Source organism: Marmota flaviventris, chromosome 8 (genome assembly GCF_047511675.1).
Source record: "Marmota flaviventris isolate mMarFla1 chromosome 8, mMarFla1.hap1, whole genome shotgun sequence".
Lineage (NCBI taxonomy): Eukaryota > Metazoa > Chordata > Mammalia > Rodentia > Sciuridae > Marmota > Marmota flaviventris.
Window position 1 is genome coordinate 97291623 of NC_092505.1, and position 23968 is coordinate 97315590.

The window sequence follows — 23968 nt, forward strand, 5'->3', positions numbered from 1 at the left end:
GTAAGGAGAACCAAAACTGTAAATAGTAAGTGATTCGATATAACAAGATGGCTTGTCTTCTTAAAAATTTGGTTGTTAACCTAGCTTCCGCATAAAATGCAGGCACTGAGAAAACTTAACATTTTGAGAGGGCTGAAGGAGAGGGGAATGTCCCACTAGCCGTAGACATTAAGGATCAAACTGACCTTAAAATGCCACCCTCTAATTGTGACTCTATCAACTGTGTGTGTAGGTAAACTAAAACTTTATTATTATAAGCAAAATCAATTAGGTTGTTAGAATTAGGCAAAGTTTTTATTCACGTATATTTCTATAAGAGTATGATTATGTGTCCCTCTACCCATCTTATAAAGTGCACATCAAGTTACATGAAAATCTTGATCAATTGTCATTTCAGCTCAAATCTTTATCCAGACAGATTAATATTTCATCAAAATTATTCATATGTGATCCTACTTAAACATTCAGATACTAATTTAACATACTCTTAGGCAATATATCTCTTGTACATTTTCTTTTTTCTTTTTGGATTACACATATTTGACTTAAGCTGAGCCTTTGGTCTCATGATTTTTATTACCTAGGCAAGACATATATCATCTTTCCCTAAAATTCCAGTTTTTTATTGACATCCATAACAGTGCTATTAATTAAATAAAATGTTGATTTGATTTGATTACGTCTTTTAGGTATTTTATCAGATTGTTATAAAACAGTTTAACTAAGGTCTTATGAATAAAGTTCACCTAGCATCATATAATCTTGGTTCTACCTTTATTTCCACAATCAATTATCTTGTGGTTTAATGTTGAGACCATACAATTTTTTTTTCCAGACTCATTTTATTCAGAAAATTTGACCCTTTCCCATTATTAATGGTTTTTATTTGCCAGTGATTAGTACAGAAGGAAAAATGTCTGATCAGACCCTGCATGGTCCTGTGCTTTTGCCTTTCAGATGTCAGCTATTGAAAACATGGCAGAAAAGCTAGAGAGCTTCAGTGCCCTGAAGCCCGAGGCCAGCGAGCTTCTCCAGTCGGTGCCCTCTATGTTCAACTTTAGAGCACCTCCCAATACTCTGCCTGAGAACCTACTGCGGAAGGGAAAAGAGCGTTACACCTGCAGGTAACTGCAAAGTTAATTATGGCTGACTTTCCAAAAATCTCCCCTCTGATTTCAAAAGGCCCTTTTGTTTTTTCTGGAAATTATTCTTGATTGGATGACTAATAGAAACCATGATAGATTTCAGGCACTTCAAAGTGTTCTTTATTTAGTGAGATATAAAAATAGTGGTTTTAAAAAATTATTATTAAATGAGAATTTTAACACAGGCCATTTAGTTGTGATGAATGAGGTTGGAAACAGTCCAACTACTATCTACTTGTCTCACTTTGATATTTATGAATTTTCTTTCACAGTTAATTATTTTCATCCAAAGGTAAAATACTACTGTCCTCCAGTATACATTTATTAATTGTCATGGCAATGGGGAGTAACACCATTCGTGAAGGATGAATAGTTCTTAAGGAAAAAAGAAAACTAGAGAATAAATTTTCTAGTTACTTATGAGTAGAAGAGTAAAGCTTGTCTTTATGTTTCTGTTTTTCTGAATTAAAAAAAATAAATTAGATGCTTATAATTTCTGATTTGTCCTCAGAAAATTGTGCTATCTGACTCAGGCATATCAATTTATCTGCTCTTAGGAAAATGTGTCGCTTTCTTTCCAGAAAGGCTTTTATGGGAACGTACCTTGATGGATGAAGTCTCAGGATCTTGTCTGATCTGATACCACTCAATGTGCAGAGAGTTGTCACTATGGCTGACATGTAAAATGAGTTGAAACCTTTGAAATATGTTTACATCCACCCAGAATCACAAACTCTCGTCATTTTTTTATCCCCTTGTCTGGTTCAGTTTTGTGAATGTAAAGATACGGAGTTAATAAAAGAGGCATATGGGGGTCATCAAAACTAAAGTCTATTTTCATAAACTGCTTACTTATGCACGAGCAAATTCAACCAGATCTCATAGTGCAGCCTTTATTTGTAGAGTTATTTATATCTGTAGAATGGCTTTGTTGCAAATCTTAAATACCAAAGACATGTGAGTTCCATGCAAGATTAATTAAATCAGGAATAAGCATCTGGCTGCTCTGCAGCGCGAGTGAAATAAAGTTGACTGTGCTGACTTTCTCTTATAAACATCTTTTCATAACAGATACTGTGGCAAGATTTTTCCAAGGTCTGCAAACCTAACACGACACTTGAGAACCCACACAGGAGAGCAGCCGTACAGGTCTGACAGTGATTCTTCTAAATATCTTGATAAATAATGTAAAATTCAAACTGCACTCCTAGGCACAAGTTTAAAGGAAGCTACTTTTATCTGTGGCTGAATGAATGTGTACTCAGTGCCGAGTCAAGGAAGAATTGTCTGATTGCTAGGATCTAAATTTAGAAGAGTCCCATATTCTTTAGCCAAGGCTTCCTACCTATCAGTTTAAAAGTTCTGGGTCAGAGTTTACTAAAGAATAAGCATTTAAGAGACGCTAGTCATTTAAAAAATTATTTATTATTACTTCAGTGCTCTTTCTCAATCCCTACTATTTTAGTTGACAAAAATTAAAACATTACATCTTCCATTTCCCAAACCTTGACTCTCTGCTAGGAATTAATAGTCTATACATACTTTGTTTTCCCAGCACAGCAAACCAGTGTCCTCAGGTCCCAATAGGAAGTTTAAAAAAAAAAAATCTTAAGCATCAGGAAGAGGGAAAAAAAAACATATGTAACTGGAGATAAAACAGATAATATAGAGTATATTATAGGAAAAGGGCCAATTCTATCAACAATTTCCTGAAGTACCTATTAGCTCATTCTATTAAATGTCAAAATTAGCAATATGACAAACACATCTAATTTTAATGTTATTGTTTACAAAAGAATGAAAATAAGCAACGTAGTCCCTTCCAGTTTTAAAATAAGACCTACATTTTTTAATGTGAAATTCTTCATGAACAGTATTAGGAACTCATATTTTTTCCAAGAAAGAATGGTATTTATCCCAAGTTATATCATAATTTCATTCTCCTTTGAAATTCTTTTGCATTTCATGTGTTTAAAATTATTTGGATCTGAATACTAACATTTTTTTAAATAAGTAAATTATACAGTTTCAGAGGTTTTTTGTTTGTTTGTTTGTTTTACATGCAAGAATGAGACAATGGGCAGAAGCCAATGCTCATTTGAAGATAATCAAAATTTTAGAACAATAGAAAAACTTAAACTCAAAAACATCACAGTGTTTTATAAATTTCCTTGATATCTTACATATTTTATAAATCACTGATCATACATGATGTTTTTACTTTACACATAATAGGATGTGCTTAGTCAAAAAGATCTTTTAGAGATATTAACAATGGGAAATTTTCGATAATTTCTCCTTAGGAGAAAATTCCATCTTCTGGGGATTCTGATTAAGGAGAAGAAAAGATTTGCGCCTTTATGTTTTGTTTTGGCTGAGGGTACTGGTATGCAATGGTGATACCATGCTCTACTTACTCCTTCTCTGTACCTGAATGCACTAGTTTTAATTTTTTCCTCATAAATTGTAGTATTATACATGTATTTTTAAAAGTACAAAACCCAGCAGAGCTGGAGATCTTAAACAATGATTTTTCCAGCCCTTCCCTCTGTTTTGCAAATAAAGAGAGGGAGGGAGGGAGGGAAGGAGAGGGAGAGAGAGAGAGAAAGCTAGGGTTGGGGGAGGGAAGGAGAAGGAGGGAAGGAGGGAGAGAGGGAGGGGGAAAGAGAGAGGGAACCAGGCAAGAGCTCACTAACTGCCTCTGTGAAGTCTGGTACCAACAGAGTCGAAATTAAAATCTGGGCCCAGAACTCTCACATCTGGGTTTTTCTCTTTCAATCCTCTTGACCACCTTATCTACATCTAATAACCAGGAAGGCCTGATAATATACTACTCATGATTGAATTATTCATTTTAAGAATTTCTGGAACTTTGATCTGATTTGAACTGATTATTTTTTTTAACCACCTATTAATTCATTGGAGTAGAAAGGAATGATTTTTTTAAAATAATTTTTATTTAGAGTGCTTACCTCTCTGGCCAAGATGTTAGCAGAAGAGAGATATAAGGTAACAGCTTATCATAGGATAAAACATCCCTTTGGGCCAATTTTATTAAGATTTGAGAAGATGATGTCTACTAGATTTGGAAGAGCCCCTTTTGCATATAAGCAGGAAGTCGGAAGCATGTCCTAAGACTATATCTCTCTTCCTCATGATTTGTGTAAAAAATGAGTGAAAATTTTTCTAAAATGTTTGATGGGAGTTTAGGTTTTCTCTGTCGGTATTGGCTAAGTCGTTCGGCTTCATACAACATAATCGTGTTCCATGTACCTTGCTTCTATTACAGTGGGCCTTTGAATAAACAAAGCTATTTCAAAGACAGCTGTGATTCCACGTACTTATTTTTCAGAAGTAGAGGCTGAAAGAGTACAACCACCATCAACATGGGGTTCCACACAGTTTATGTTAATATTATAAGCAAGAAAAGTTGAGGAACTTCATGAGGCCAGAACAGTTTTTAAGGGGGAAGAATTAAAGCAGTCCTTAAGTTGGTTTACTCATACTATGCCAAAGCGACTATTCAACAGATTTGTTTTTCCTACTGAACTGCCTAGACTTTTGGTATCACGTAAGGACAGCTGTAGAAGCCCAAGGACCTGGAGTGGAATGGAGTGATTTCTGATTTAGAGCACTTGAACTTGAGTCTGCAATCAGAAGAGGGAAGATAAGGGCCCTTCACACATGGAAGAATGAGTTAAGAATGTTCTGGCCACTGTTAGAAATTTTCACTTAAAAGTCACTTGGAAAAAGTCGGGTTTTTTTTGTTTTTTTTTTAAGCAACACACACACACACACACACATCACAGCACATAAACAAATGATGGACTCTTTATCTTCTAATGCCAGTAGAGAATAACTCCATTAATTACAAAACCCACTTTTCTTCCTCATTGATAAGAACCGGTGGGGATGCTGGGATCTTGCATTTTATATTTTTACTTGATACCAAAAAAATAACTTTAAAATGATTTTATTTTATTTTTTAAATCTAATGGAAGGCAAAAACAATTAACCAACCAATAATAAGTGCTTTCTTGAAAACCTGACCTCCTTTGAATCTGTACTGAGACTGCAAACTCTTGAAGAAACATTGAAATGGAAAATTAGGAGATAGGGAGAGGGAAGCTGATTGAAACCTTTGCTTTCATCTGGAAGAGAGTTAGTGGCAGCTTGACTTGCTTTTGCAGCAGTTTAAAGATTAATAAATGCTTTGGGATTTCCAGTCACCAAAGGTGATGAAAATCACTGTCTTTGGCATCAGACAACACTGTTCTCATTGTCTCCATTTTAAAGGCTTGGAATGTTTATTGCTACTTTGGAGAAGATAAGAAAATGTTTTTAGGATTAGCAACAGATTAGGTGAATTTGCTAATAAACTAATTAATCAGACTCTCCAATTTTGAATGAAGAAGTAATCTTTTACTTCAATGAATACATGAATTTGTTTCATGTTTGTTTAAAAATAATCCAATTGTATTTATGCTAAGCAGAAGATAAAAGATTATTTCATTTCTTGATGTCCTTAGTTTTGTGAGGTTTATTTAAAATATTAGAACTGTGTGCTGTAATAAACTTGGGAGCCATAGAATCACTAGTATATTGGTACTTTTTTTTCATAAAACCATGAAAATATAACCTTCAAAGTCTGTTGGAATTGAAATCTTGACTGTGTGAGTAGTGTTCTTCCCTGTGCCTTTTCTAAACTGACATTTCATGGGTGATAATTTTTTATCTGTGTCTTATGAGTCTTGAGAAATATCTTTTGATTTGCTTGCAAGTATTTTCTCTGTGCTTATTTTTCAGATGCAAATACTGTGACAGATCATTTAGCATATCTTCCAACTTGCAGCGGCATGTTCGCAACATCCACAATAAGGAGAAGCCCTTTAAGTGTCACTTATGTGACAGGTGTTTTGGTCAACAAACCAATTTAGACAGGCACCTAAAGAAACATGAGAATGGGAACATGTCTGGTAAGTATTTGTGTTACAAGAACAAAAATGACTTTATTTTTCACATTTTAAAAGATAATTGTGATCTTCTTTCTTTCCATTTTGATTCCAAAATCAGATCTTACTATAAATTTACAACCAAGAGTCCCTTGAGAATTTGGAATCATGGGAATGGTATGATCATTGGTTAATGCACAGGTCAATGGCCTTATTTGGACTGTTGTTGTTGTTGTTATTATTATTATTATTATTATTATTATTATTATTATTATTATTTTATTCTGCTAGATTCGTTTCAAAGGGGAATCTCAAGCAAAGAGAACCATGATTGTACTCACTGTAGACATCTGAGTGGAGGTTTCCTGAATCACGGGGAACAATCTTTCCACCTGTTGTTCAGAATGTGTCCCTTAAGCATTTCCAGAGGGGCAGCTCCAGAATGCCACACTCTAAATATTAACCTAGAAACTATGGCTGCATTTGCAGGAGGACTGCAGTTCAGGGAACCTCTCTAGGGTAACATTTTTGAAGTTTAGGGATAGAAAACTGTCAACATGATCAGAGCCACCCACAGCAATCCATGGAGGTGTCTTGTTTTTGTCACTAATTCTGATGTAAAATTAAATCAAAAGTAATGAATCAAAAGAAAAAAATAGCTTTCCCTTAAACCTACAAGCATATATTTAGTGGAAAGGACTGTAGGTCCTTTGTCTTTGGCTTCTAAGAGTCAGATACTAACTCAGTAACTAACATTGGCCTGGTGCATATGTGTGCAGAATCCACCAGTGCAGTCACAGGTTCTTTCTAGGATGTTAAGGAATGAGTTAGAAGGTTGAGAACCCTTCTGGGGTTCAGATGGGGCTCAGGAAAAGAGATTTTAGGTGCAAAAAAATATGGATTTACTACTGATATTTATTTAAAGAAATTTGTTTATTATCAATCTTTCATTTATTGATCATGGTTTTAAAATGTGCCTATAAAGGCACATGGTTTATGATTTGAATAGTGTGACTACTTATAGCTACATGCTGTTCATTTCCTGTACTATTCATTTCAAAGTAGGAAAAAAAGAAAGAAAGAAAATCTAACATTCATGGTTTTAAATATTAGATTTTAGTGCAGAAATCTAATCCAGTATCCAAAACAGGCCACACTTTCTAGCCATGTGTACACTTATAGCCTATTCCTGTAATTTTCTAATTAAAGCTATTTTGTAAAAAAAGAAAATCTAATGTGTAAATTTTCAAAGTTTTCATTAGATTAAAGTTCTTTAAATGGAAGGGACATTCTGATCTCTTGTTTTTGTCATATAGACTATTGTGATCAGCTATTAAATTGTAGATACTTTATGGGCAAGATAAACAGCATAAAGCTAATGTTGGTGTAAAGTTTGACCATATAAATAGTGCTTACAATAGTGCCAATGTATGTAAACACTAAAGTAGTCCTATGAGATGGGTATTGTGATTCTAATTTTGTAGGCAAGAAAAGCTGAGGATCACCCTGTAGCAGGCTGATTCAATATTGTTGTCTTCTTATTACATCAGTCCTTGGGCTGCTATGATCTGAGCCTACCCATGGCTTTGCCCAAGTCAAGATGCAGAATAGTCAGTATATTCTCAGTCCCTATTTTGTAACATATTTTAGTACAGCAGTAACAAATATGCATTGATTGTAATCAGGACTGGATACAGTTTCTTCTGTCTGAAACTATTTAAGACCTGTCTTTAATTTGTCTCACCCTATCTCTGCATTAGATGAATGAAAACATTTCCATGTGACAGTGGAGGTGGGGAAAGCTAGTGAAAGAAATGATATCCTTGGAGACTGTAACTCATGACTTTAATGGGTCAGAATATTTTCAAGGGATTTTGATGGGCATGCATATTTTGTTAAATTGGGAAGAATTCAACCTCCTAATGTTACTATTATTCAAAAGGTTGTGTTTTAAGAAACAACACTGATCAAATTAATAAGAAATGACGTTGAAAATAAGTTGCCACATCAATAATAATCTTTGTCACAAAAGGCTTTCTGCTCCATTCAGGTACAGCAACCTCGTCACCTCACTCTGAACTGGAAAGTACAGGTGCGATTCTGGATGATAAAGAAGATGCTTATTTCACAGAAATCCGAAATTTCATTGGGAACAGCAACCATAGTAGCCAGTCTCCCAGGAATGCAGAGGAGAGGTAAAGCTGGTTTTTGCTTTTTAAACTCCTCCTCTAGGTTTCTAGAGGAGGAGGGAGAGAGGAACTTTTTAAACTCTGTGACATCTAAAATGAATGTATTTCTAAATATATTTTCTGGGCTCACTTTTGTGGTACTACTATTACTCCTTCCACCAATGACTAGTATTTATTTAGTGCATATTAAATACTATATACACATAATACTTGACCCTTTGGGATTGTGCATATAATTTTAGCAGTGAAGGAATGGAGACATTCAAGATTAAATGACTTGCTGAGGTCACAGAAGTAATAAATGGGGTTCAACGTGATTTCTCTGGTTCCAGAACCCCTGACTTTACCTCCATTGTGCTTCTCTTGATAGCTAAACAAAATATTTTATCAAAATTTCAAAAGGAAGCTGGATGCGGTGGCACACACCTGTAATCCCAGCGGCTCAGGGGGCTGAAGCAGGAGGATCACGAATTCAAGACCAGCCTCAGCAACAGCGAGTTGCTAAGCAACTCAGTGCGTCCCTGTCTCTAAGTAAAATACAAAATAGAGCTGGAGATGTGGCTCAGTGGTCAAGCACCCCTAAGTTCAATCCTCGGTATGCCCCCCAAAAAAATTTTTCAAAAGGAGAATGGAAAATCCCCAGAGGGATTCAATGGAATCGCAGGTCATTATTAGCTACTATCATAGATCATATATTGTGTGTATTATACATAATTTAAAACTCTGAGTCTCTGTCTCTCTCCTCCCTCCCTCTCTTTCTCTATATATATGTAAATATATATATAGTTGTATATATTGATATGTATTTATATATGAAATACTCATTGAGTGTCCTTAAATATCTGAAATTAATTAAGATTCTATCACTACTTCATGTTCTTTCAGTTGGTGCACATTTAATTCTGGTGGTTTATTTCAGTGGACAAAATCCTTCTTATTTTTAGTGATATGGTATACTTCCTCCCTCTTGTCAATATCAATATCAAACATGTTAAAATAAATTTCCTTTATTTGAGTTAGTTTCTTCATTAAGACGTGCTTTAAATAAACATTTTTACCAAATGTTAATGCTATTTATAAGAACTAACACCTACCACATTACCTTGTATGCAAAGTTCATGAAAATTATTTTGCCAAAACTACTGGATGCAATTTTCCTTATCTATTAGTTATAATCAAGTATCTGAAATTGGGAAATACACTTTTCTGAACCTGACTATCCTGTGACTTTTTAAATTGGGATGCTGTATTGTAAATATTAATATAACATGAGATCTGTTAATGAAAATTCAATTATTTTTCATTACACCAATTCCACTGGGTTAGTATGCTTCATTTTTGATGCTGGTAAACATCAAGGTTAATTATTTTAGGTAGTTTCTTCATTAAAATGTGCTTTAAATAAAAATTTTTACCAAAATATCGCAAAAACATACGACCACTTTTGTTCTCTACCTTGTATAAAAGCATATCCAAGGAAAAAAGGAGGGAAAGATCTTTCTGGGTGTTCAAGACATCTGATAAGAACTATACATTGTGCTGTATCCTTCCTACTACTTGCTCCTTCGTGTGCATGAGTGTGTGTGTGTGTGTGTGTGTATGTGTGTGTGAGAGAGAGAGAGAGAGAGACAGACAGAAGGATACAGCAGATGATCCGAAAAGCAACATAGTAAAAGCAAGTAAGAAGCACAATCTTAAATTTTGATAATGATATTGACAAGATGCAAATTAAAAAAAAAAAAAAAAAAACTGAACAGAAGATACAGTTTGAATTCTGAGATGCCTGTTCAGATTTCCTAGCTCTTAACTGGAGATCTGTGAGTCTGTGTCACAACATCTGGCTTCAACATGTCTAAACAGCACACAAGTAAGAAGGTTGAATCATCCAGCTTTTCCCTCCTCTGCTCCTATCAGGCTACTTTTGATGAATAATTTATCCCCTATAAATTGCCACATTTGAAAGCATAATTAACAAAAAGATTGTCTTAATTATGTTGGCTTTTGTTACTTTTGGTTTTCATCCATGCACTTTTGTTCTTTTACTTATTCTTTCATTTGAAAAAAAAATAACAATTTTGATCTGTTCTAGCTAGCAAGTTGGCAGCGTATCTGGAAACTAATAATTTATGTCTGTGCGAAATATGTTTTCATCATTCTTTGATAAAAGAGGTTAAAAGATTGGTTATATAAAATACTTAATAATAATGATATGACTTTTTCTGGTCAAATGAATTTTTAGTATGTGCATCTGTCATAGCCAAGATTGTTTTATTTATGGATTAATTTTATTCTGGAAATCTAAGTACTAAGCTCTGCTCATTTTTATATGAAAAAATTATGGGGATAAATTACTGATACCCGATCTCCCATAATCTGAAAAATGTTTACATTACTTGTGAAAGTCATACATGACTATAACAGTAATTTAACAGTCTCTCTGAGTTTTCTGAATTAATAAGTAGATAAAAGAGCAAGGCAAAATGGGAAAACTGTGAATGGCCCAGAAGTTAGGATGTCTGGATAGCCATGATGTTTCCATCCCTAACAAGTGTTCTGAACTTGAGCAAAATATTCTCTAGAGCAAACTGTTTACACTTACTTTGTAACCAATTACAATTTATAAATTTCATGTCAAAACTGAAATCCAAATTACCCTTATTTTAATGTTCATTTGAGAGCCTGAGAAGCTTACTATAATTTCATAAATACCCTCAAGTATATTAAATTCCTGGGTAATTAATTTTTTAAATTATTCTTGATCTGCATATTATAACCTGTGTAAGCAAAATCTTGCATACGACTTTTTAATAAAAATACTATATTATTTTGCATCATTATATTAGACCTGCTTCTTAAGGAAAACTTCAGAAATCAGTACAATTCCATTTTTATTCACTTCCTACTTCAGTATTTTCCTGGGAAACAAGGAACTTTTTCACACTCAGACTATTAAGAATGATTTGGAGATATTACAAATAAATGAGGTATCCATCACTTTCAAGGTTGGGTGAAGTGTCCAAGTTAACCACTAATGTCACCTAGGAAGAGTAAATACCAGTTGGTCCTTGGCTGCTAGTTACACGTCTTCTTCGAATTCATAGATTTACTTCAAGTGGATGTGTAGAAGCTATTGTCAGTGTTGCCTGTTGTTATGAATTTTCCCCAGAAATCAACTCTTTTAAGTGGTGGGTACTTAAATGGTGATTAGGTACATTATGTAGAGAAAATATTTTGGGGCTTTTTATATTGTAAATAACAATATCATTTATAAGGCAAAGGTCTGATAAGAAATCAGAGTCTCAGATTGTTCTTCCGGTTCTGCCAGAAACTCCATTTATAATCTGAATAATCATTCAATTATTTCTTTTCTTCATTTTCTTATTTATGGAATTATATCATTTTCCCAAGGTTGCCACAGAACGTAAACAACAAAAATTTCCCTTTGTAAGTTGAGAATCTAAAGTATTGTCAGGGAAAAGATAAGAAAACTAACTACATGTTTAAAAATTAAACCAATGATTGAAGCTTTTTATTCTTATGCTTTTGAAAGAATGAATGGCAGTCACTTTAAGGATGAAAAGGCTTTGGTGACCAGTCAAAATTCAGATTTACTGGATGATGAAGAAGTAGAAGATGAAGTGTTGTTAGATGAGGATGATGAAGACAATGATCTGACTGGGAAACCCAGAAAGGAATCAGTGGCAAGTAATTTACATGAAGGAAACACTGAGGATGACTTTGAAGAAGCCAGTGGTCTGGAGATGAGCTGTAAGACATCCCCAGTGAGGTGAGCACCTTTGGTGACTTCAGAAGCTAAGCCAGAGTAGACCCACACACAGCTGCAACTCCTCCTGCTCTGTTTGTCCCTTAGAACATTTCAGTGAGAAGGAATTTGTGAGTAATGAATTTTAAAAATTAAATTTGAATCAGCAAGGCACACACAGTGTATTGGTTTTACATAGAGGAACATGAGGTGGCCATCAACATAATCTGAAAACATGAGTACATTAATGTTTGTGGAACGCTGGTTAACCCGGTAGGAAGGATAAGTGAAAATTACACAAACATGCAGTCATTTAATTTTAGACTTTACTTTTATGAAACCCAAAGGAAAATAGAGATTTCAGCATTATCTAATTCATTCAGTAATTCGGCATGATCATCAGTCAAGTGTTATTAAGATAAATTTCACTTCATTAGATATATATGTAATTTACATAGATGATAAATTTTTAAATGGAAAAAAATAACCAAACAGTTAAATTGATGGAGATATTATATTTTCATGAAGATAATGTGTGCTGACTGCATATTTTCATATCTAGCTTGGCTTTACATGGAAATTTTAAATGTATGAATTCTGTCTTCACACATGGCTGGCTTAATGTGTCATTGACTTTATGTCAAATATATGCTTGACTTCAGTCATTCAAAATGTTAAGGGAAATATATTTCAAGATATACTTGTAAGTATTTTAAAGAATCCAACCACCACGTGTGCAACTTTATACTGCAAATACAGTACAAAGTTCAACAGCTGTATAGGGTCAAATGAAAGTGATTTGATCAGATGACAAACTGAAAAAGGAAAAAAAAAACTTCTGTGCTTTCCCATTGGTTGTTCATTTTAGGTATAAAGAGGAAGAATATAAAACTGGACTTTCTGCTCTAGATCATATAAGGCACTTCACAGATAGCCTCAAAATGAGGAAAATGGAAGATAATCAATATACTGAAGCTGAGCTGTCTTCTTTTAGTACTTCCCATGTGCCAGAGGAACTTAAACAGCCGTTACACAGAAAGTCCAAATCACAGGTACATGTTTTCCTGTAGTAAAGCATCATGGTGATGTTGTGCATGAAAATGTACATTTCCTTTGATTAGCAAAAAGTTGATAGTCTTTCTTCATAATATTCTTGAATCCAAGCAGGTTCAGATGCTTTATCCCCAGGGTTCCTCGCTGTACACTGTATATGACAAATCCAAAAGAGTTCACCAGTGCAACATTTGACATGGCTACATTCTACACAGAAATTCCTGGGGCACACCTCACCCTACTGCAATCTCTCCTTTACTTTGCAGTCCCCTTCCTTTGGTATAGGTAGTCCGTAAGATTTGTTTTCCACAAACAAATTCTTCAGAACAATTTTCTAATTATTTTGTATTTGAAATTTTAATTTATGATTTTTTTTGTCCACATAATTATGTTGCAAGATTTGGGGAAAACAAATTTTATTTTTTCCCTTTCCTACAGGTAGTAAATTTTTATGTATTTTTCATGAACAATTCATCAGACTATAGAACTTAGGAGTAAACTGAAGATTAGAAATGAAATGAGATGTCAAAGATCTACGCTAACTTAGTGGCAGATCTGGAAATAAAACCTACCAGGTTTTCTTGGATGAATGGATGGTACTTCATTACAGTAACTAAAAGCAAATCTATTGGAGGATCCATAAACATCAACTAAAAGGGCCTCTGTTCTTTTACTAAAGAGTTAAGAAAGCCAATAGTTTCTTTTTGACATCTGTATTCAGCCACTATTCATTCAGGTCAACTAATGGTAAAAAAGAAGTAGAAACATCCTCTTACCATCTTTATTGATCAAATTGATTGGATTGTTTGATCCATTGTGGTCATTTTTGAAGTGACCCAACCTGTCAAACAATGTGACCATTATTAGCTTATATATTTGGAAATGATTTCCCTTTTTGGCTGAGATGTTCCGGGCTCGTCTTAAAAGACAAAACAGTAACATGTCAAGGACAGTGGGAAGGCATTGTGTCAATGTGATAATATAGATCTTCAAATGTTATTCAATTCAATGAAAGGTCCAAGGTATTATGTATGGTGATAGACCAGGTTATGGTTATGACCAAGTTAATGGTCTAACCGTACATATTGAAGTGAAGGCAGCCAGCCTCAACACTAGCGACTTCTATAGCCCACCCCCACTTCCTTGAGAGCATCTCTTAAGGACTATGCATGGGGACAATGTCCTCACTGTATGGGGGGCATATGGGGAAGATATTCCTTTCTTCTTCTTAATGGGGATGAAAGTGAACTTTTCAATTTTTAATATTAAAAGTAAACTAGCAAGAATAGACCTTTCATTTTCACTTGGAGACATGCACAAAGAGGTAGCTAGTATTATTTTAACCCCTTTACTTCCCATTCTTCCTTCTTAGCAGATCAGAGATACCAGGGGGGATTTGTGCTCTCTTTAAATTTCTTTTAGTTATTCTATTCAAAATACTTTTCATTATAATATACAATATCTAAAACTTTCAGAAATTGTCAGATGTTATAGAAAGCAAAAAGGCCTATATTAGAGATAATATATATGATATATATTTATGTACTAGCATTTTGATATCAAATCCCTGCTTATTTAACTCTTATCATCACAAGTAATGCTAGCATTCCGTAAACTAACATTCTGCAATCCTAGCTCATACTTTTCTTCTTACTTGATTATATGATATATATTGATTTATAAACAGTGAGGCTTTATGCAAATTGACTTTGTCTCATGAGACTCTTCATTCATTCATTCATTCATTCTTTTATTCATGGTTTATCAATTGTCAGTTATGTGCTAGACATTGATCCTTGTACATGAAAGTGTTCATTTCTTTTGATTATCAAAAGGTAGATATTCTATATTTGCCATTTTATTAGTATCTGAAGGTTCAGATACTTTATTCAAAACATTTATACATTTACACTCTGTGATTTTTATAGTGATTGAATCCAAAATAGTTGACCAATACTACAATAGCTGCATTCTGCATGGAATCTTCTCTGAAAAACCCTATTCTATAGAAACTAATTTTATGGAAATAGGTACTATCTATATAAGTGCGCTGAACTAAGCTCTTTATGTAAGTTAGAATGTGATTCCTTCATAACCCTTGGAGGCAAGTACTATTATTGTTATTGCCTTTTTGTATGAGGAAAGTAAAACTTCTGAGGTAAAGTAACTTGCCCAAGTTCACACAGCCGGGCAAGTAGAGGCAAGGTAGAATCCAAATTCAAACTCAGTATTCTAAAATTTTCTCTATACTCCCTTTCATCTTTCCCAAATACTGGAAAAAAACAGCTATTAAAACTATTCCAGAATATTCTTTATTATTTTGATCTCTAAAAGTGGGCGCATAATTTGAGTAATTTAAGTTTGATGCTCACTTACCACATACTTTAAACTCTACAAAGGACAAGGGCTCTATATTCTTTCCCTTGATTTCTTAGGGCCTAATACAGTGCCTGGCATTGAATACATACTTAAGCAATATGTGTTAAATGGATACTGTGGTTTTATACAGGTCCAGAAAGCAAATTGCATACATAAAAGTCAAATGTGTACATTCAGAGCAATGACCCAGCAAATCAAAATCAGCCTGTAAGGGCAGATTTCTAACTGAATGGCATGATTACAGAAGAAACCACAGACTGGCCACATGTCTCAGCATGACTCCCAGAGATGAAATTCTGCCTAACAACAGAGGCATTTTGTCTTTGTTTACAGACAGTGGAATGTCTTTGGCAGGACTTTAATGATTCCACTTCAACAGCATTTTGACAAGCAAGTTTAGCAATGGATGAGACCAACAATAGTAAATCAACAGTGAAAAGTTCACTCACAAGTCAAGACCAAACGTTTCATTTGAATATTTCACTTGGCAGTAAATGGGGGATTCTCTGAACAGTTATTTAGAATTTGACATGATAATAGGGAAGAAAGACTACTTCTTTACAGAGCACCTTCATGCACCTTCTGCTTGGCAGGCGCCTGCGCACAAAGCGCTCAGGACGTTGTTAGGTCTCGTGCTTCGTTTTATTTTTCTGGTGGAGCTGATTTGACCCACCCCAACACTCAAGGTCCTTGGGGGTTGGCTGTGACTGTTTCAGGCATGAAGAAAATTGGAGAAAGGACATTGGATTAAAAGTTGGGCAGAAGTCAGTTTTAGTTCTTCTATCTAGTTGAGTGACTTTGGGCAGGTCATTTCCCCTTTGGAGGTCACAGGTACTAGAGTCAGACTGCTCCATCAGACCACAGCTCTGTCAAGGCAGGTCTAGATCTATTAATTAGTGTTTTTAGCTTCAGTCTTAAGTACACAATAATCTCTTTGGTGAGTTGAACATATGTAAGATGGATGACTTTCCTTATGGTTATCCTGAAGGATGAAGTGCTGTTGACCTTTTAGGTAGAATAATTAATTTTTGTTTGGTAAGATGCATCCCATTTGTGACCCCTAGATACTGTAGATCAACAGTGATCCCATGTCATATGTCATTTTTAACAAAAATACATGCCCCCTTTACCAAACACAATCATGAATGATGCTCCTACCCAGGGTCCCCTCCCTTCCCAACATTCACCTACATTCTACAAATCAAAAGTGGTGTTTTTCAAAAGCCATTTACTGGGTCTCTCCTTTTTACTTCAGGCATATGCTATGATGCTGTCATTGTCCGACAAGGAGTCCCTCCATTCTACATCCCACAGTTCTTCCAACGTGTGGCACAGCATGGCAAGGGCTGCTGCGGAATCCAGTGCCATCCAGTCCATCAGCCACGTATGACATTACCAAGGTTGACCAGAGTGGGACCAAGTCCAACAGTAGCATGGCTCTTTCATATAGGACTATGTACAAGACTGCTGAGCAGAATGCCTTATAAACCCGAAGGGTCACTCATTTAAAGTCTGGTGACCTTAAACTGAAATGATTAAAGAAAAAAGAAAGAAAGAAAAAGGAAACTATTTATTCTCAATATTTTGTTTTGCACAGCAAAGGCAGCTGCTGACTTCCGGAGGATCAGTTTGGCTTAAAATGAGTCAAGGAAAACCTTGCTGGGCAGAAGGCACCTTCTAGTTCCCCCTGCCCTAGGGTGTGGATGGGTGAGAGGGGCAGTTGAGCTGGCAGCATTGATACGATGAACACTCCATAGAAACTGAATTCTTGTTTGTACAAGATCACCTGACATGATTGGGAACAGTTGCTTTCAATTACAGATTTTTAAGTTTTTTTTTTCCTTTGTTAAAGTTTTATGTAATTTAACCCTTTGAAGATGGAAGTAGTTGGATGAAATGCACAGTCAATTATTATAGAAATTGATAACAGGGAGAAATTGTTCCACAATTAACTTTTGCCTTCTTAAGTACATTGTTTAAAACTAGGGGAAAAGGGTATGTGTATATTGTAAACTATGGATGTTCATGCTCAAAGAGGTTAAGTCAGTGACCTAACCCATTCATCACCAATACCGCTGTACCACTAATAAAATGTTTGCCAAATCCTTGTAATAACATCTTAATTTTAGACAATCATGTCACTGTTTTTTAATGTTTAAATTTTTTTTGTGTGTGTTGCGTGTATCATGTATTTATTTGTTGGCAAACTCTGTTTGTTGATTAAAATAGCACTGTTTCAGTCAGCCACTATTTTATGATGTCTGAGGCACACCCCTTTCTGAATTTCAAGGACCAAGGTGACTCGACCTGTGTATGGGAGTGCCAAATGGTGTTTGGCTTTTCTTAACATTCCTTTTTTTGTTGTTGTTGTTGTTTGTTTTGTTTTTCATTCTTAATGAACTAAATACGAATAGATGCAACTTAGTTTTTGTAATACTGAAATTGATTCAATTGTATAAACGATTATAATTTCTTTCATGAAAGCATGATTCTTCTGATTAAAAACTGTACCCCCGTATTTTATGCTGGTCGTCTGCAAGCTTGTGCGACGTTATGTTCATGTTAATCCTATTTGTAAAATGAAGTGTTCCTGACATTATGTTAAAAGAGAAAAGTAAATAACAGACTGTATTCAGTTATTTTGCCCTTTATCGAGGAACCAGATTTGTTTTCTTTTTTTGTTTGTAATCTCATTTTGAAATAATCGGCAAGTTGAGGTACTTTCTTCAAATGCTTTGTACAATATAAACTGTTATGCCTTTCAGTGCATTACTATGGGAGGAGCAACTAAAAAAAAATAAAGACTTACAAAAAGGATTATCCTCTCCCACCGTGTGGTGTTTTCCTTCTCATGTGATTTTAGTTCTCCTTTGAGGTCAAGTGATTTAAAGATACAGTGTTTGGAACCTTGATGTCCTAACAAAAACCTGGAATCTGAAGCATGTCTGTGTTGTTTTGCGATGACATACTGATAGCTCTTGACCAGCAATGAGTTGTGTTTGCGGTGCTGAACTTTCCACCACTACCCATGTACCCATTCCTGGGTACTAGCATTCCATGTCCACAGCACCCATTTTCTCTAGGGCAGGAAGCAACTTAGTTTTTCTACTGGATTTTTCTGGATTTTACATGCCAAACCGAGCTTTCTTATTTTTGCGGCTAATAATACCAATACTGTTAACCTAATTCAAGAGGAGGGGAAAATACCTTTAACTTTTCTACATTCCTTTTAAGTTTTGGTCCACATGCAATCTATCTTTTTTTTTTTTATAGCTTGCAATCAGAGTGTAAACATGGTTTTGCATTTTCTTACTTGTGGCAGAAAAAAGAAAGAAAAGAAAATATCACTGCATGCTGCTAAAAATTGTGCAAAATAATCATTTAGTGGTTACTCAATGTTTTCTGTCAAGTTTGATCTACTATAATTTCTCCAAGAATTTTAATTATGTTGAAAATGTAGGTTGTTTTCTGTTTTCACTGGTATAAGCAAGGACATTTCAATTTCCATGAATATACTTTGTTTCTGAGTGTTCACATATGTATACGCAGAGCTGGAGTGTAATGAGCGGAACTTGCAAAGAGAAGTTATCCTGTGGGGGAGCCATTATGAATTTTTTTCTTTGCTCCTTTAATATAATGCCAATTTATTTTAGAATGGTTATTCCAATTTTGGCTGGCTGTAGGGGTTTCGCTTAACAAGTCCTGAAGAACAAATAAAGTTGACATGTGAAAATATATCCAGGGTAATTCCTTCCTTCATTTATTCATTCTTAGTCACAATATAAGAGAATCCCCTTGCATGGCTTCTGAGTGTTGTATAGGAATTAAAAACATGGGATAGATGTATTGATTTTTTTTTTTATTAGAAAGTATAGATAGGAAGAAGTATTCAGAAAATATACTTAAAGCTATAAGTCCATAAATGAAGGAGAATAGGAATCTAGTTTTAGGACATAAGAATAACACATTGGAGAAAGTAGAGATGGGGAAGGTCTACACATTTTTTTTTTTTGGTATTAAAAATATACCTATAAATTTCAAAGCAATTCAAATACTCCCAGCGCTTCTTACTTCTCGTTAGACTTTGATCATGTCATTTCGGTTGTTCCCTAATGCTTATTCCTCCAAATTCCAAAAAGGCTTTCAAGCCTTACATTTCTGCTTTTTTCTTTCTTTTTTTCCATTTATTTTGCCAACAGTTCACCACATGGCCCTGGGGGGAGGCAGTGAGTTGCATCGCAGACAATCTGAGACTTGGAAACGGAAGGCCTGGGTTTGAGTTCTGGCTCTACTGTTTACTGGCTTCAAAGTCTTGGGAAAGTCACATAGCTTCCAAAATCTCATCTGTGAAACCAGGATAATAAGCCCATTTCTGCTACTGCACAGTGTTTCTGTGAATGTTAAAATTCAAAATAAGGTTTTGAAAATATTAGGTCAAGGTTCTGCAAATGCAAGGCATTTTATAATTTTCATGGGAAGAATTAAAGGAATAGAGATATGTGTATGTATAATGTATACAAACACTATGCTAAGAGGAATGTTTTATAATATGAGGAATCTAGATCATGCAAAGGTAGATATGGAAGTTTCTTTAGAAGAATTTTTTTTTTTCTGGTGCTGGGGATTGAACTAAGGGCCTTATTCATATTAAGTACACTCTCTATTGTCAAGCCACATTCCCAGTTCCAAAGAAAGGTTAGCCCTTTGAAAACATGAAATATTCAATACAATTGTTATTCTTCAGTGGATAAATAAAAATGGTATTTATTTATGATGTGCAATATATTTTTATATATGTTGTGGAATGACTAAATCAAATTAATTAATACATGCATTATATCACATAATTTTTGTGGTAAGAAGCCTACTCTCAGCAAAATTTTCAAGTATACACATTATATTGTTAGTAACTCTAGTCACTATTATGTATTTAAATCTCTTGGAAATTTTTCCCATTATAATTCTAGAGAGCTCTCAAAAACCTTCAAGAATAGTCCAGAAAACACATTTGAAGAGTAAACACATTTATAATTTTATTTTCAGATAATGAATGTCTACCAATCTTATTCTGTACAGAATAAATAAAATAATAAATAAATAAAGTGAGTTATTCATTGTTATGGTTTAGATGTGGTGTCTCCCTCAAAAGCTCATGTATAAGGCAACACAAGAGGTTTGCAGAAGAAATGATTGGTTTCTAGCCTTAATATAATTAGTGGATTAATCCCTGATAGGATTAACTGAATAGTGACTGGAGGCAGGTGGGGTGTGGTTGGAGGAAGTGATTCACTGGGGGCATGGCTATGGGGTATATATTTTGCATCTGGAGAATAGAGTCTCTGTTTTCTGATCACCATGTGAGCTGCTTCCCTCTGCCATACTTTTCCGCCATGATGTTCTGCCTCACCCCGAGGCCAGAGGCATGAAGCCGGCTTTTTCTATGGACTAAGACTTCTGAACCTATGAGCCCTCAAATAAATTTTTCTCCTTTATAATTGCTCCGGTGGATTCCTTTAATAACAGCAGCAAAAAAAAAAAAGCGCTACATAAAACATTCATTAAACTGCTTGTTATGTCTATCATGCTGGGAACATGTATATCTATTATTCAATTAATCTTCACAATAGGACTACAGGCAAACAGTTTTATTCCTGTTTACAGAGGAGGACACTGGAGGTCAGAGAGTTTAAGAAATTTGCTCAAAGTAACCCAGCTGGGAAGCGGTTGGCAGAGAATTTCGGGAGGGAGGTACACTCAGTGTTTCAGACCTCCTGGTTCAGGTACAGTAGAACAAAAGCCAAAAAAGAATGTTCCAAAACAGGAAATGTACCCCGTGGAGATCCAGCCTGTTAGAGAGGTAAACATGCCCCTAGACATTTAGGCGACTAAGTTTTGGCTGTGAAGAGCTTGCAAGGTGGGTGCCAAGGTGGTTCCCAGGGTTTTAAAATTCAGGTTATCTCAAGTCAGAACCAACAACACCAGTGCTTTTGAAAGATCCTAATTAATTCCTTAATAAGGGCCTTAGTCATCTTATTTGCAAATTCCTTGCAGGTGGCTTGAATTTCTTTCTTATCCTTTATGAAAAAGAAAGATTTACCCCAAACTTATGTTTTTTAATTCAATAATATGGCATAATTTAAGCCCTTTCTGAAATGGTTAACAGACTCATCATGAGAGAAAGTAAATGCAAAATCAAGTGCAGTTTGGAAGTGTACTTATCAGGTTCAAAGGAATTGCTAATGGGAGAAAGGGAGGGGGAGGGAGAAGAGTGCAAGAAGAAATTTAGCTAACTGATTGGGCCCAGAGCCTTAAGGAGAGTTAAAGGAGCTGGCCAACTCTTTCCCAAGAGATGGGTTAGTATTTAACTGTTTATCATTTTTTTGTAACTATTTGTGAATAGGAGAGACTGTCTTTGGCACTATATATATTTTAAAAAATAAAAGAACTTCTCAGATCCATTAGTTGGTAGGATGGCTACTATTCAAAAAAGAAAATAACTATTGTTGGCACGAGCATGGAGAAATCAGAGCTCTGTGCTGTTGCTGGGAATGTAAAACAGTGCAGCCACTATGAAAAAGTGTGTGGAGGCACCTTAAAAAATTAGGATTCTAACTCTGGGTATATACCCAAAGGAATTAAAATCAGGGTCTGTAAGAGAGATTTATACATCCACGTTTATGGCAGCATTTTTTTCATAGTAGCCAAAAGATGGAGTATTACTTAGTCAGAAAGAAGAATGACTTCATGGCATTTGCAGGTTGATGGCTAGATCTGGAGATTATCATGTTAAGTGAAATAAGTCAGTCCCCAAAAGTCAAAGGTTGAATGATTTCTCTGATATGTGGAAGTTAATCCAAAATAAAGAGGAGGGATGAAAATTAAAAAGAATAGAAGAATGATCAGTGGAGTAGACAAAAGGGAATGAAGGGAGGGGAGGAAAGATGGGATAGGGAATGGAATGACATACCATTCCTGTGTACATATATGAATACACCACAGTGAACCTCAACATCATGTATATTCATCCACAAGACATTAATTTTTTAAAGTAAATAGCAAGTAGATCAGTAGAACAGAGGGAAGAGAACAGAGGGGGGTAGGAGGAATGGAGGGGAAGAGCAAGTGCTGGGGACTAAATTAAAACAAATATTCTGTGCTTTTATAATTATGTCAAAATGAATTCTATTGTCAGGTTTAACTAAAACATACCAATAAATAATAATAGGGGGGAAAGGAAGGAAATTTTGACATGCTGTAATATGGAGAAAACTTGAGAACATTTCATCAAGTGAAAAAGCCAATCACAAAAAGAGAAATAATCCCAAAATGAACCCCAATATTATGTATAACCATAACACACTAATAAAAGTGTAAACAGAGAGAAGTGCTCTGTGATTCCACTTATCGAGGCACCTAGAAAAGTCAGTTCCTAGAGAGAGCAAGTGGAAGGGTGGCTGCCAGGGACTGAGAGGTGAGGAATGAGGAGTTCATAGGTATAGAATTTAGTTTTCTAAGATGAAAAGAGTTTTGGAGGTTGGCTACACAGCAGTATGGACATACCTGTCACTATTGAAGTGTACACTTACAATAGCTGAGATAGTGCATTTTATGTAATGTCCCATTTGACCACTATTAAAAAGGAAAGAAAAATAATCCCTCACTATCTCTGTGGTTCCTCAGACTGAAAGAATCCAATTCTATTCAACTTACTCTGAGAAACAAATTACCAGGTGGAACTGGGTGGGCTCATTACAATTGATGAATAGATACGGAAACTGTGGTATGTATACACAATGGAATATTACAGGGCATTAAAATAGAATAAAATCATGGCATCCAGAGGTAAATGGATGGAGTTGGAGAATATCATGCTAAGCGAATTAAGCCAATCCCCCAAAACACCAAAGTCCGAATGTTTTCTCTGATAAGTGGATGCTGATCCATAACCGGGAGGGAGAGGCATGGGAAAAATGGAGGAACTTTGATTGGCAAAGAGGAGGGAAGGAAGGGGCAGTACATGGAGGCAGGAAATATGGTGGAATGAGATGGACATCATTACCCTAGGTACATGTATGACTGCACATTTGGTGTGACGCTCCATCGTGTACAACCATAGAAATGGAGAGTAGTGCTGCAATTGTGTACAGTAAATCAAAATGCATTCTGCTGTCATATATACCTAATTAAAATAAATAGATAATAAATAAGTAAATAAAGAAGGATCGCTGGGACACAACCCAGAACCAGTGGGTAAGCAATAGCAAGGACAGGTAGGCAGCTTCTTAGATGGTTATCAAGATGAATCTACCATATCATGTTTAATCTTTTATTGCAACTCTGGGTTCAGATTAAAATTCTAGGGTGAGAGCGTGAAATGGGCCCTACTTGAGACTAGGAAGCAGCTGAAGGCCTCACTCACCACAGAGCTGTGGAGGTGTGGCTTCTCTTGTTGCTGCTGCTGCTGCACAGAGGCTATCCTTACTGCTG

General features: G+C 35.3%; 1 protein-coding gene across 17 annotated transcripts in view; it reads left to right on the top strand.

Annotated features, from left to right (window-relative positions):
• Mecom (MDS1 and EVI1 complex locus) overlaps window positions 1-18169 on the top strand; it is a 544883-nt gene extending 526714 nt beyond the window's left edge. For 10 of the 17 annotated variants that reach the window (XM_071615485.1, XM_071615483.1, XM_071615487.1 and 7 more), the window contains 7 exons: window positions 958-1124; window positions 2217-2294; window positions 5952-6121; window positions 8130-8292; window positions 11837-12073; window positions 12918-13101; window positions 16737-18169. In XM_071615485.1, the coding sequence (XP_071471586.1) occupies window positions 958-1124; window positions 2217-2294; window positions 5952-6121; window positions 8130-8292; window positions 11837-12073; window positions 12918-13101; window positions 16737-16871 (1134 nt within the window). In that variant the 3' untranslated portion in view covers window positions 16872-18169. The remainder of the gene's footprint in view (window positions 1-957; window positions 1125-2216; window positions 2295-5951; window positions 6122-8129; window positions 8293-11836; window positions 12074-12917; window positions 13102-16736) is intronic. The other 7 variants (XM_071615486.1, XM_071615489.1, XM_071615491.1 and 4 more) reach the window with 2 other exon arrangements.
• Window positions 18170-23968: the final 5799 nt, after the last annotated feature.